Source organism: Scyliorhinus canicula, chromosome 5, assembly GCF_902713615.1.
Source record: "Scyliorhinus canicula chromosome 5, sScyCan1.1, whole genome shotgun sequence".
Lineage (NCBI taxonomy): Eukaryota > Metazoa > Chordata > Chondrichthyes > Carcharhiniformes > Scyliorhinidae > Scyliorhinus > Scyliorhinus canicula.
The window spans coordinates 183,514,334-183,527,560 of record NC_052150.1 but is presented as its reverse complement, the minus strand read 5'-3'; the positions used below and the strand labels follow the sequence as shown (position 1 = coordinate 183,527,560).

At 42.8% G+C, this 13,227-nt stretch overlaps 1 protein-coding gene across 20 annotated transcripts in view; it reads left to right on the top strand.

The window, feature by feature from the left end:
• mpp7a (membrane protein, palmitoylated 7a (MAGUK p55 subfamily member 7)) overlaps positions 1-13,227 on the top strand; it is a 779,450-nt gene that overhangs the window by 740,503 nt on the left and 25,720 nt on the right. For all 20 annotated transcript variants that reach the window (XR_005460776.1, XM_038798233.1, XM_038798231.1 and 17 more), the window contains one exon: positions 6,742-6,885. Coding sequence is in view for 19 of the 20 variants with exons in the window: in XM_038798233.1 (XP_038654161.1) it covers positions 6,742-6,885 (144 nt within the window). In the remaining variant the exon portion in view is untranslated. The remainder of the gene's footprint in view (positions 1-6,741; positions 6,886-13,227) is intronic.

Genomic DNA, 13,227 nt, shown 5'->3' with positions numbered 1-13,227 from the left:
ACCGGGTCTGGTCCATAGGATGGAGAATGATGACAACCCACTCTGCGATGAGCTCAGGTGCTCCCCATCGTATGACAATATCTGACTCCTGCCCAGAGTTGCAGTTTGCACCGTCCAGCTGTCCAGCTGGATAATCCCTGAATATGAGTTGGACATTCCATCACATGGTCCAATTAGATCCAATTGGTGGGGTCGGTCAGAAGGGATGGGTGGGGGGTGGGGTGGCAAGGCGGGTGGGGAGCATGGGCCACTCACATTACCCCCCGCCCCCAATGCCCACTCATTTCCACCCCCCCCCCCCCCCCCCCCCCCCAGCCAGCCCAGCCCACCCATCAGACAGAGCACCGAGGCAGGTTTTAACAGTGGTAACAGGTGTTTATTGTGAGCTATGAGATACAGGTTTGTGCCCTAGCCCCTATAACTAAATGTGCCCTGCTCCCGTGCGAACTTAACTGGTGTCTACCTTTCTGCCTTACCAGCCCTACCGCAACGTCTAGGTGGACCCCTAGAGAGTACAGCAGGAGTGGAGGCAGCCCTGTAATTCCCGCCCTGCGACATAGGTCCCCGATGGCATCTTCTGGGGCGACCGTGCCTGAATGGGCCCGTCTTCTGCACAGGTGTCCCAGGTGGCATGGTGCCATCCTGTTCTTCCTGTTGAAAATGAAATGAAAATTGCTTATTGTCACAAGTAGGCTTCAAATGAAGTTGCTGTGAAAAGCCCCTAGTCGCCACATTCTGGCGCCTGTTCGGGGAGGCTGGTACAGGAATTGAACCGTGCTACTGGCCTATCTTGGTCTGCTTTCAAACCAGATGTGCCAGGGACAGGAGAGGGGAGCGGAGGGGGCAGGGGTCCAAGGTGCTGCGGTGTTTCGGAGTCACTGGAATGGGCCCCATCAATTCCTCCTCCCACGGGGTTCCCAGTGGCCCCAGACTACTCCATGGGACGGGAGTGTGAGCGGGCTATCTCCTGAGTCTCCCCCAACACCTGGCTCTGCCAGTCCTGGAGGCCTGCTCTGGTCTCGACTAGGGTCGGCATAATTTAAACAAGCTTACTGACTTCACAGGTGACAGTTAGAAATAGTAAAAGCAAGATTACTCCAGTTACAAGGCTTTTCCCAAGTTATAACAAGGTGATTTCTGTTTCCCTTTTTCAAGACATGACACATAGTGGAACATTAGATTCACTGTGTTTTTTAATACTGGAAAAGCTGTGTAAAATAACATGGATAGTCAAATCTGCCAAGGGAGAAAGAAAAGCTTTGAAAACTGGAAATGAACAGTGCATCTGTCAGCATCTGAGCAGACAAGTTAAGAGCAGGAGTAGACAATTGAGCCCCTCAAGCCTCCTCTGATTAACACTGTTTAAAACTTTTGAATGGCTCTTCTTTGCCTGCTCTGATAACTATCTGAAACATTAACTTATCTCTTCCCTTTATTATTTATTATTGCATTTTATTTTGTTTTGGAGTCAGGTTGTACCATATGCATGTTCCAAATGCAAGTGAGACCAATCTTCCAATCCTGGAAACTTAAAATTATTACAAGCAATTCAATATTTTAGTCTGGACAAGCTTGTACTCGGCAAAGAATGGGAGTGTTTCTCTGAAGCCATTTCAGCCAAAAACAACCCCTTTAAGAAATGGTCTCCGGAGCATTATGTAGAGAAACCTGTGGAGTGGTGGTGAAAATAGCATGATCAAGCCTCCCCTCTTCTTGCAATCTATTTGTCAAAGAATAATTTTGCTATTTTACTCTGATCATTAAATGTTAGATGTGATGCATGCTACAATATTAAATGGCATGTTTTTAAAGTTTACTCCACTGGCAGCCTTTGGTACATGCCTTCATACTCTTAATGGATAACAAACTTTGGAGATCTAAGTGTTGCTCCCATTTCCTCAGTCAATAATGGCATTGTGTTATTTCTATTCACCTTGTTATGATTTGATTTCAATGGACTGCTAAAATCACTTTATTCAAACCTTATCAGAGAGATCAGCGCTGCCTCAGGGACTTGTATTAAAAGAAAAGTGGTCAATGAGTTCAACTAATGGGCTAAAATATGCTAGTGCATAAACTGACCATTCCAGCATGATACTTACATTTCTATAGAGTAACAAATATCATTTGTGTACCTAAGGCAATCAATTCTACTCAAAAATGGAGAAGTAGGTATCCAAGTCTCCTACTTCAGCTGGCCCCTTACAGAAGATGCTCCTGAAACTATGTGCAAGATTTCCTCTGGGCTTCAGGACCCTGCCGTTAGGCTCAAGAGGGCATCAGAAACCCGCACTGTGTTGGAAATAGATGCACATGGGGCCCAGCTCCCTGAGGTGAGTTTGGAAGCAGGGCAAGCGGTGAGATTGGGCGTTAGAGGATCCTACTAACTTCCCATCTCCCTCAGGTTAGGTCAAGGGCAGGAAGGCTTACAGACAGCCAATTGAGGCCCTTAGCAGTGGGTAGGGGAGCCACCACCTGGAAAGGCTGCCCATCAAACCCTGACAAATTTGTCTGCATCTTTCTGGAGTTGGGAGAGGGGGGGGGGGGGGGGGGTCTCTCATCATCAGGCATATCGGAGGACCCGGAATCAAGATGTGGGGTGCCCACAGTAGCCAACGCCCCCCCTCCTCACCTTGCATTTGCTGTTGGCCATCTCCTCTCTGGTTGATGCCCCCTCCCTGAGACTTCCATCCCATCCTAACTGCGTCTGGAGGATTCATTGTTGATCTCTGGGTAGGCCCTACGACAATATAGGCAGTGGCCATCACTCCCTCTGGTGCTGCTGGTGCTACAGAGCTGATCAATTGATCAGCAACTCTCAAGAACAGGATATCCATCCCAGACTGAGGAAATGGGAGCAACACTTAGATCTCCAAAGTTTGTTATCCATCAAGAGTATGAAGGCATGTACCAAAGACTGCCAGTGGAGTAAACTTTAAAAACATGCCATTTAATATTGTAGCATGCATCACATCTATCCATCCCAGACACAGAACTGCAGTAATTAAATGTCCCAATGGAGCTGGGAACCGCAGCAGGAGTGTTCCTGCTGCCAATCTGAAAATTTATTTTTTCAGGACTCCTGGAGATCAGGTCGGCATTTCGTAGCTGATGACAGGCTCTCCCACCACCCACACTAAATTCCACCAACAGTATGGGGACCAGTCGTTCAGCTGTGATTTTCCACAGATCAGCCAGAGGCATGGCCCATTAACCTATGAAGAACATAGTGGGCTTTTGTAGATGGTGGGCAATAGGAGGCCCTCCAGCACCGAATATGCAGCAGCTGCCTTTCACAGTAACTGAGATAGAAGGCGTCTCAAGATGGAGGTGTCCCCCTCTTCAACGTGGTGAAATTTATATTAGAAAATAACCTCAGCAGCCGTGTTGGGATGGGGGTTGGGGAGGTTGCTGTAGCCTGTAGCTGAAAACAGGCAGGCATGGAGGGCATCTGTGGCGACCTGGCCCACTGTGGCCGGCCTCCCCCTCTTTTCCCCCCTCATCCCCTGCTGCCAGTCAGCTGTTAGGAGATACCTCTGGGTAACTACCCCATTCCCCAGGATTTCCAAACCGACCGGATTGTAACAATAGGCCTTAATTAGTTACATTGGTTCCAACAACACTCAGCAATACCTAGCAGGGTGAAGCAGCCCACTTGATCAACATCCTAACCACTAACCTAAAGTTCATTCCCTCTACCACCGATGCACAGTGGCAGCACATGCACCACAACAACTAATCAAGTTGTAGCCTTCAACAGCACCTTCCAAACTCACGACCTTTACCATCTAGAACAGGGGTGGGCAAACTATGGCCCGCGGGCCGCATGCGGCCCGCCAAAGGTCTTTATGTGGCCCACCAAGATCAAGTCATTTAAAAAAAAAAAAAATTTAAGGTTAATGGGGGGGGGGGCTGTTGGGTTACTGGTATAGGGTGGATACGTTGACTTGAGTAGGGTGATCATTGCTCGGCACAATATGTGTTCCATGTGAAGTTTCTACTTTAAAATATTAATTAATAAAAATTAATTGCTTTTTTTTCTTTAAAAACCTTTTATTTTGGCTATTTTAAATATTAATTATTTTACTTAATATACTATGCGGCCCTTTAAAATTGTTAATTTCTGAATGTGGCCCTTGCACGGAAAAGTTTGCCCATCCCTGATCTAGAAGGACTAGGGCAGCAGAATACCACCTCAAAGCTACACACCATCTTGCCTGGGAACGATATCACGATTCATACACTGTCGCTGGACCACATTCCTGGAGCCCGCTTTTGTATGTGCTTCAGTGGACAACCACCCCCTTGTTGAGAGCGATTTATGAACAATAAATGATGGCCTAGCCTGTGACACACATATTCCGTCGAATACTTTTTAAAAACATACCATATGTGGGCAGGTTGTCCTGCCGGACTCCAATCCCACTTCGAGGAAAATAACCTGGGGCGGCAAGGAGACAGAGAACAGGCACACCAGCCAAAGCCGTGAATTTTGACCTGCCTGCTCCCACAATGCATTAGGGCTCACACCTATATGTGTGCAATTGGGGACAAATTGTTGTTCTGCTACCATTTATACAATAAACTAAAAGATAAGCATAGAGGGTACTTTACCTGTACTACGCCAAGTCCTGTGTCATTTGAGTGCTTCATTCATGCTTGTGAGTGAAAACCACTTCAGAGAACTGTGAAATCTGTTGGTATCCCTCACCCAGCAGAACCCAGACTTCCCTTGTCAAATATAGTCTGGCTAAAGGAGTTGGCATACATAAGGGTGGAAACTTTCAGAGAATCATACCATAAAAACAGTTGAGTCCTGTAGTCCCTCAAAATGAATGTAATGGAAAAAACAGGTTTGAAAAAACAGAAATAAGAATAGCTGGTCAAAGGATGAGGGTAAGTGAGGATTATTAGAGACCACAGCTCCCTCAGCCACCATCCATCATATTGGTCTGGATTTTGCAGTCAGAGGCGAAGTGACAGAACTTGCCTCCCACCTTGAAGAAAGTTGCCTATGTTGATCCAATCATCTCTCTGGTGTGAATAGCCCCTTTTCTTGTATGAATTTGAATGTGGCACCAAGTCGAGGGGATCTTAGGGCGTCCAGAAACAGTGATGTCAGCAAGCAGGGTAATCCGTGAATCACATTGAAGAATTCTCTCAGGCAAACCCAAAAGTAAAAGCCGTTTGTTATTTTTTATTTCCTTCATTTTTTAATAAAATTTATAGAAGACAAAATAAATGATTCGGCAATATACATTAAAAGCTGAAATATTTTTAAATATTTTAAAATGTTGTCGTCTTTGGAGCATGCAAAAGTTTGGAGTTACAAAAATATAAAGCTATCGTTCCAGAGTGGTTCTCCATGTCGTCGCTATGACTTGAAAGTTCTCATCAGTGTGATGATTTCTTAATTGTTTGTAGACTGCTGGGGTTGCAGGACATCCTGCAGAAAAGTGTAGAATTACTGACAGCAACATCTGACTTTCTGCCTTTAGCTGTGCAAGTTGTGGTCAGTTTCAGAGGGTAAATGATAGCAAACATTGACCGTTCCAGTTTTCTCCCATCAGTACTATTGAAAAAACTTGGGCCATTATAAACAGAGGTTTGTTCAAATCATTCTACATTGCATTGAATGCAGCAGTTTAACACAAGGTGGAAGCAATGTGAAGAGACACAAATACCATGACATACCATCTGGCAGTGGCTCAGAATTGAAACTTTCTGGAATATTGTTTTGACTGAGCGGGGTGACAGGATCAGCACTGCCATTGTCGCAGACTAAGCCAGACTAAGTAACATTCCAGAATAGCCACTTATAAAGGAAATTGATAAATTTATGTGTGAAGTCTGACACTGTATTCTCTTTCCTTAATGCCAGATGTTTTTGGTATGAATTAGGGCACGCCTCCAAAAAGTGGGAGGCAGTTACTTCAGAATTGGTTCTGAGTACAGTTGGCAGGTGCTAAACCCTCAACAACTTGGGATCATTTTCTTGAGCAATACTTAACCTGACGATACTCTGATCATTGTCAACAGTCAGTACCTGTCTCCTTGAATAGCTTCCTTAAACATTTTGTTTGTGATGGGAAATATCCAGCACCGAGTTGTATCCATCCCATAGTTTTATACTATCTGCTGCATACCAACTTTTATTTACAGCTTGATGCTACTGATGGTAAAGCACAATCTTTTGGCTGTGCTATGTTCCAGGAATTAAAATATTTAATAAACAACGGTTCAGGTGAAAACCCTATACATTATTACAAGAACCACAATGGTGGGGAGCAGGCGGGAGTGTGGGGCTGGGAAGAGAGAGTATAACATTTCTGAGATAGTACCAGAAAATATTACCATGAATATTGCTGGATTGTCATAAAAACCCAACTATCTCACATATATTTCAGGAAAGGGAAATTCACACCCTTACCTGGTCTGACGCCAGCCACATAATATGTAGTTCACTCCAATGAGTATCCTCTGAAGTGACCCCCATCATTTTCTCCGCCAAAGAAGGGATGTGCAATTAATGCAGCCCTGTCAGCATCACTCACATTATCAGAATAAATAAGGAATAATGTGTCTGTGAAGCATTATGAATGACTGAAAGTAGACAAAGTCATACTAGTTGTATAATGTGTTTATTGGTAGAACGTTCGAGTTAAATTTAACTTTTCAATATGATTTTGCAACCTGATACGCCGAGAAGTAAAACAACGTTACACCACTTAAATGTTTCAGACAATAAAACATCTGAGGACATTGGAATTTAAACCATATGTGATATTCACCAAGCCACCATCACTTGAATGCCTCAGAGAAACCAGAAAGAATGCAAAAATCATTTCAAGCAAAGATGACAAAGGCTCTGCCAAACCATTCACGGTATGTTTTGCAGTTTATATAGACAGTAAAACTTTTTATGCTCAAACCCGTTTCAAATGAGTATAAGGTTTTCATTCATATTTGTGTTTGTTTTGGGTAAATATGGGGTATTGGAAGTGATTCTTGTTCATTTTTGTGTGACCCAGAATACATGTGTAGGTCTCCCATTGAACAATGTATCCGTGCTCTCAATGTAAAGAGTCTACATCAATGAATGATTTTACATTTTTGAAGTTATCTTTATGATGTGTGCGGTTGGACTAGTAGCAGACGTTTGGCCAGTTTTCAGAAGAATGGTTCCCATTAGACTCTTAACAGCCATCCTTCAATGCGATGTCTGCTTGAGTTGTGCTAAGACATAATTTCCAGAAGTAAAAGTGCATCTTCTAGCCACTCGCATATCAACTTTCCAATGCTTCAGGGTTTCTTGGATGATAGAAGAATGTAAAATTTTCACTAGTGGAATATGAAACTACTTAAAGCAAACAGACAGAGTTGCATTCTTCCCTATTTTAGATTAGCAAGGCAATAGATTGGGTCAAATCTTTCTGGGGAGAAAGTAAATCACAATGCACAGCATTGTTAATGTGGAATTCAGCCAGCAATATCAGGAGAAGATATATGACATCACCTTGAGAGCAATTTGAAATGGACAATAAATGTTGGCCTTGTCCCTAATGCCTACATCCCATGAATGAATAAAAAAGATCTCTGTTAATTGCTGATCAATTTACAATGCTCCATTGTTTGCTTTGCATCACAGAAACTCACCCTCAATTTCTACATTATTTTTAAGAACCTGTTGGATTTACACATTAATTGCCAATTAAAACTGCCATAGAAAGTTAGAACTTCAAGAGCTGAAGTATCCTTTTAACTTTGTGATAATTCATTTAATGTCAATAAACCTCTCTAGCTCAAAAATAAACCAGTTTAATCTGTTGACTCTCATTCCAGCATGTAGTAGATTAATCTTTGAGTTGTTTAGAATTAAATTATTTTTCTAACTTTTCCTCTTGTTCTTTCTCCTCCCCTTTGGTTTGAATTAAATTCATCTATTGGTTTGACTTGAATTCATCAATTCCTTCTCCATCATTCTTCTGCATTTTTGTTCATTTTGGTCCCAGATTTCCCCATTGCCTACATTTGACTGTTATCAGCTCACCATTCCTGGAATATTAGAGTGCAAGTTATGTTTGAGCAGGATAGTGCAGGAAAAAGTCCAACCAATTGTTCATGCTATTGTTCCAGTAGGATATGATACATAAATTAAATAAAAGAAAGTGGACCCTGCTGCTAATTATCTGAATTCAAAAGCTGATAGGCCTACATCCATATAACTATTCGAATTGAGTTTTGTATTGCAGAAGATACATTTTTTCTTCTTCTTTCATAGATATGAGCATCGCTGGCAAGGTAATTTATTGCCCATCCTGAATTGCCCTTTAGAAGCTGGTGGTGAACTGCCACCTTGAGTCGCTGCAGCCCATGTGGTGCAAGTACACCCACAGTGCTGTTAGGAAGGGAAAATATCTTAATAGTGGGAGGTTACTTTTTCTACTGTAATTTTGCCAGCAGTACAACAAAACCTTTCCAAAAAGTTTAGAGAGTTTGAGCAATATCCATTGTCTCTGAAGTACAGAATCCAAACCAATCTAGATTAATGGGATAAAGGTTGCCTCTTGGAGGCAGAGGTCCATTGTGTAATAGATGCAATGATTTGGCACTCGCTGGCACAACATTAGCAATCTCGATCAAGAAGATCGCAGAGATGGTCAGTATGTGAAATGGATACACCATAACAAGTACATTAAAGAGTGTTCCTCAGCATGTGGCTTAGAAGAGTACTGTCTGAAATTACAGATAGGATTTCCATTCTGTCTCTCTATTTATTAAATTATCAGTAATGAATCTGGCCTAAACAGTATTCATAAACCTCTTTGTAAAACCTACATTTCTACTTGCAAGTGATATTACTATTTCTAATGTATATTTTTGATATCCTCACCTGTACTACTATTTTCCACATGCTGTCTTGATTTCCAGAGTTTATGTGGTACTCTTAAAATTTTGCCATATTTGATCACAATACTTAGATGCTGTTGTCCCTACCCTTTCAACGATTTGGTGACCAAGCCTTTCTGTGCTTTAAAAATTATAGTGTACCGATAATGTCAGTTTCTTTTTTTTCCAAACCAGCAGACCTCTCACGACTTTCTCATGGTGAGACTCATTATGTAACCTTTTATAGTTATATGGGTGATTATACCACGTGGGGGAAAATATCAAGGCCACTTAACAGCAACTGAATAAGTTCAATTGCCGTGTTGTCTTCGGATTTTTGCAAGTGTTTTCGGGATTGAACATAGTCTTTCGTTATTCAGTGACAATTGTAAATTTGTCGTCACCTTCCCACTTGGTTTTCTTTCCATGCCATCGGGTATCTCCATTTCCATGTACTTCCTTATTTGTTGAAAATTACACATATATGGACAACAGATGGTGAGAGGAATGTGTTCAGCAGTGGTACCTATCTTTATTGTCCCCTTGCATTTAAATAGTTGACTGACACGATTACATTTATGGAAAGAGAAATAATTGATTATTTGCTTTAAGACTTCAGCATCAATTACACCACATATTAGCTCTGCAACGTGGTGGGACAAAAAAACTTTAATTTTTTACATGAAGATGTCATTCTCAGTCTTGCTTACAGATAAGATAAAGTGTCTTCAAGAAACAACCAATACCTCCATTTTATGTACCGCAGTCTAGTATTTTATCCATTATTGAAGGTCTATCTTTGGCAAATTGTGTGATTGGAATTAAGAAAATGCTGCTATCCTGTTGAAGAAAATGGACAGTTCCAACCAGAAGTAACAGGTCAAACATACCATTCCTTGGTCTCTCTTGGCATAGGTATTGCTGTATTAATTTATTAAAAAGCATTGCTGACTGCTTAGAAAAATAAATTGGCAGCAACCGATGTTTAAAATATATGTACAACACCCACACACAGGCAAGGTTTATAGTCACAGCTTTCTAGAGACACAGGAAATCAGCCGAAATAATCATTCAAGAATTTTTGGATATTATCCATTTTTTATAAACCTTTCAGTGTTGCAACAAATTTCTGGCTACCAATAGGCTTGACCAGTTATGCAAGCCGAGGGGGAAAAAATGTGAAAATACACTTTTGATGTTAACACCTGGAGTTGTGGGTGATGATGATGTAAATCTGTCTGCAGGGATTTGGGAACCCAGGTTATTAAGTAAAAGATTTTACTACATTTGTGCAAACAAAAAATGGAATAAGTGCCATGGTTCTTACTTTGAATGCAGGTTTGCACATTGCAAACAGTACATGGTATTCTTCATCAACATACTTGTGTTGTGACGAGATAGAAAAGAGAGGGCTATATTGAGATGTTTCCAACATAATTTTGTGTATTTGGACCCTATCCCTCTCTATTCTATTCACCACACATTCTACCACCAGGCAGCAGTGTAACATTGATAGTGATCATGAATTCCTAATGTAATTGGTACCTTTCTTGTTACTGAATTACCCATGACTTTGCATATGGAGAGTGGCCACCAATCATAGTCTTCAGCTGAAGCAAGATTAGAGGGCAAGCATTGACTGAATCAGATCATGCAAACATACAATTTTTAATTAGATTTTTAAATATCAGCTTTTTCCCATTCCATAAAATGTGGACATCACTGACCAGCAATTTATCTTCGGAAGATGGCGATAAGCTACCTTCTTGAACTAGTGCAATTGGTCTTATGTGGGTACATCCACCATTCTATTAGATAAGGAGTTCCAGGATTTTTATATATATATAAATATATGGCAGAAAAATGGGCCGTTCGGCACCAATCATCCACGCCAGCATTTATGCTCCACTCATTTGTCCTCCCATCTACTCAGCTAAATCTGTCATGGGAACCCTCTATTCCCTTCTCACTCATAAGTTGAATATCCTATAATTCCCCGGGTGGGTTCTGTCCCCTTTCTTAAATGGAGGAATTGCAGTCTTTGGCATGATACATTTTCCAAATGAATTACTGATGGAGCGATTTAATGGGTCTGCAAAGCTGAGAACGACCCCGCTATCAAACGGGACTCTCTTTATTTCTGGCCTCGGTGAGAAACACTCAGCTAAGGCTGCAATGCCCTTCATTTCCTGTATTTTTAAATGCCGCCCCAATCTCTGAATCCCCCACCACAGCCTCCAGACCCCCCAGTGCCCCAACTTACTTGTTAGGAGGTCCTCAAGCCTCCTCACCACACCTCATAACTGCAAGGCACCCCATGGACCCGATCTCCGGTTCGGGCAAACTTCAACCTGGGCACCATTTTGGCACTGCCAGCCTTGCACCATTGCCAGGGTGCCCTGTGGCACTAGCAGGGTACCTGGGTGGCAGTGCCAAAATGCCCGCAGGAGTGCCAGGGTACCACCCTGCCCAGAGCCCGATCACCCAGGAACCTCCGACGGGAGGGTTTAAACTAGTATGGCAGGGGGAGGTGGGTAGCAGAGCAATAGGTCATAAGGTGAAAGCATTGAGGGAGAACTAGAGAATAGGGCCAGTATGGCTCTGAGGAAGAGCAGACAGGGAGATATTGCTGAAAACAGCGGGTCGGCATTGTTTGTACAGCATGCAAGAAATAATACTTTTCACTGTATACTAATACATTTGACAATAATAAATCAAATCAAATCAAAAAGTCTGGTGGCCTGAAGTGCATGTTTTAATGCAAGAAGTATTATGGGTAAGGCAGATGAACTTAGAGCATGGATTAGTACTTGGAACTATGATGTTGTTGCCATTACAGAAACCTGGTTGACGGAAGGACGGGATTGGCAGCTAAACGTTCCAGGATTTGGATGTTTCAGGTGGGATAGAGGGGAATGTAAAAGGGGTGACAGAGTTGGGCTACTGGTTAGGGAGAATATCACAGCTGTACTACAGGAGGACACCTCAGAGGGCAGTGAGGCTATATGGGTAGAGATCAGGAATAAGAAGGGTGTGGGCAGCACGGTGGCACAGTGGTTAGCATTGCTGCCTACGGTGCTGAGGACCTGGGTTCGAATCCCGGCCCTGGGTCACTGTCCGTGTGGAGTTTGCACATTCTCCCCGTGGTCTGCGTGGGTTTCACCCCCACAACCCAAAGATGTGCAGGGTAGGCAGATTGGCCACGCTAAATTGCCCCTTAATTAGAAAAAATAATTGGGTACTCTAAATTTATTTTTAAAAAAAGGAATAAGAAGGGTGCAGTCACAATGTTGGGGGTTTACTACAGGCCTCCCAACAGCCAGCGGGAGATAGAGGAGCTGATAGGCAGACAGATTTTGGAAACGAGTAAAATCAACAGGGTCACTGTGATGGGAGACTTCAACTTCCCCAATATTGACTGGGACTCACTTAGTGCTAGGGTCTTAGACAGGGCAGAGTTTGTAAGGAGCATCCAGGAGGACTTCTTAAAACAATATGTAGACAGTCCAACTAGGGAAGGGGCTGTACTGGACCTGGTATCGGGGAATGAGCCCGGCCAGGTGGTAGAAGTTTCAGTAGGGGAGCATTTCGGGAACAGTGACCACAATTCAGTAAGTTTTAAACTGCTGGTGGACAAGGATAAGAGTGGTCCTAGGGTGAATGTGCTAAACTGTTGGAAGGCTGATTATAACAATATTAGGCGGGAACTGAAGAACCTAGATTGGGGACGGATGTTTGAGGGTAAATCAACATCTGACATGTGGGAGGCTTTCAAATGTCAGTTGAAAGGAATTCAGGACTGGCATGTTCCTGTGAGGAAGAAGAATAAATACAGCAAATTTCAGAAACCTTGGATAACAAGATATATTGTAGGCTTCGTCAAAATGAAAAAGGAGGCATTTATCAGGGCTAGAAGGCTGGGAACAGACGAAGCCTGTGTGGAAAATAAGGAAAGGAGGAAGGAACTTGAGCAAGTGGTCAGGAGGACTAAAAGGGGTCACGAAAAGTCATTGGCAAATAGGGTTAAGGAAAATCCCACGGCTTTCCACACGTACATAAAAAGCAAGAGGGTAGCCAGGGAAAGGGTTGGCCCACTGAAGGATAGGCAAGGGAATCTATGTGTGGAGCCAGATGAAATGCGCGAGGTACTAAATGAATACTTTGCATCAGTATTCACCAAAGAGGAGGAATTGGTGGATGTTGAGTCTGGAGAAGGGTGCGTAGATAGCCTGGGTCACATTGAGATCCAAAGAGACAAGGTGTTGGGCGTCTTGAAAAATATTAAGATAGATAAGTCCCCAGGGCCTGATGGGATCTACCCCAGAATACTGAAGGAGG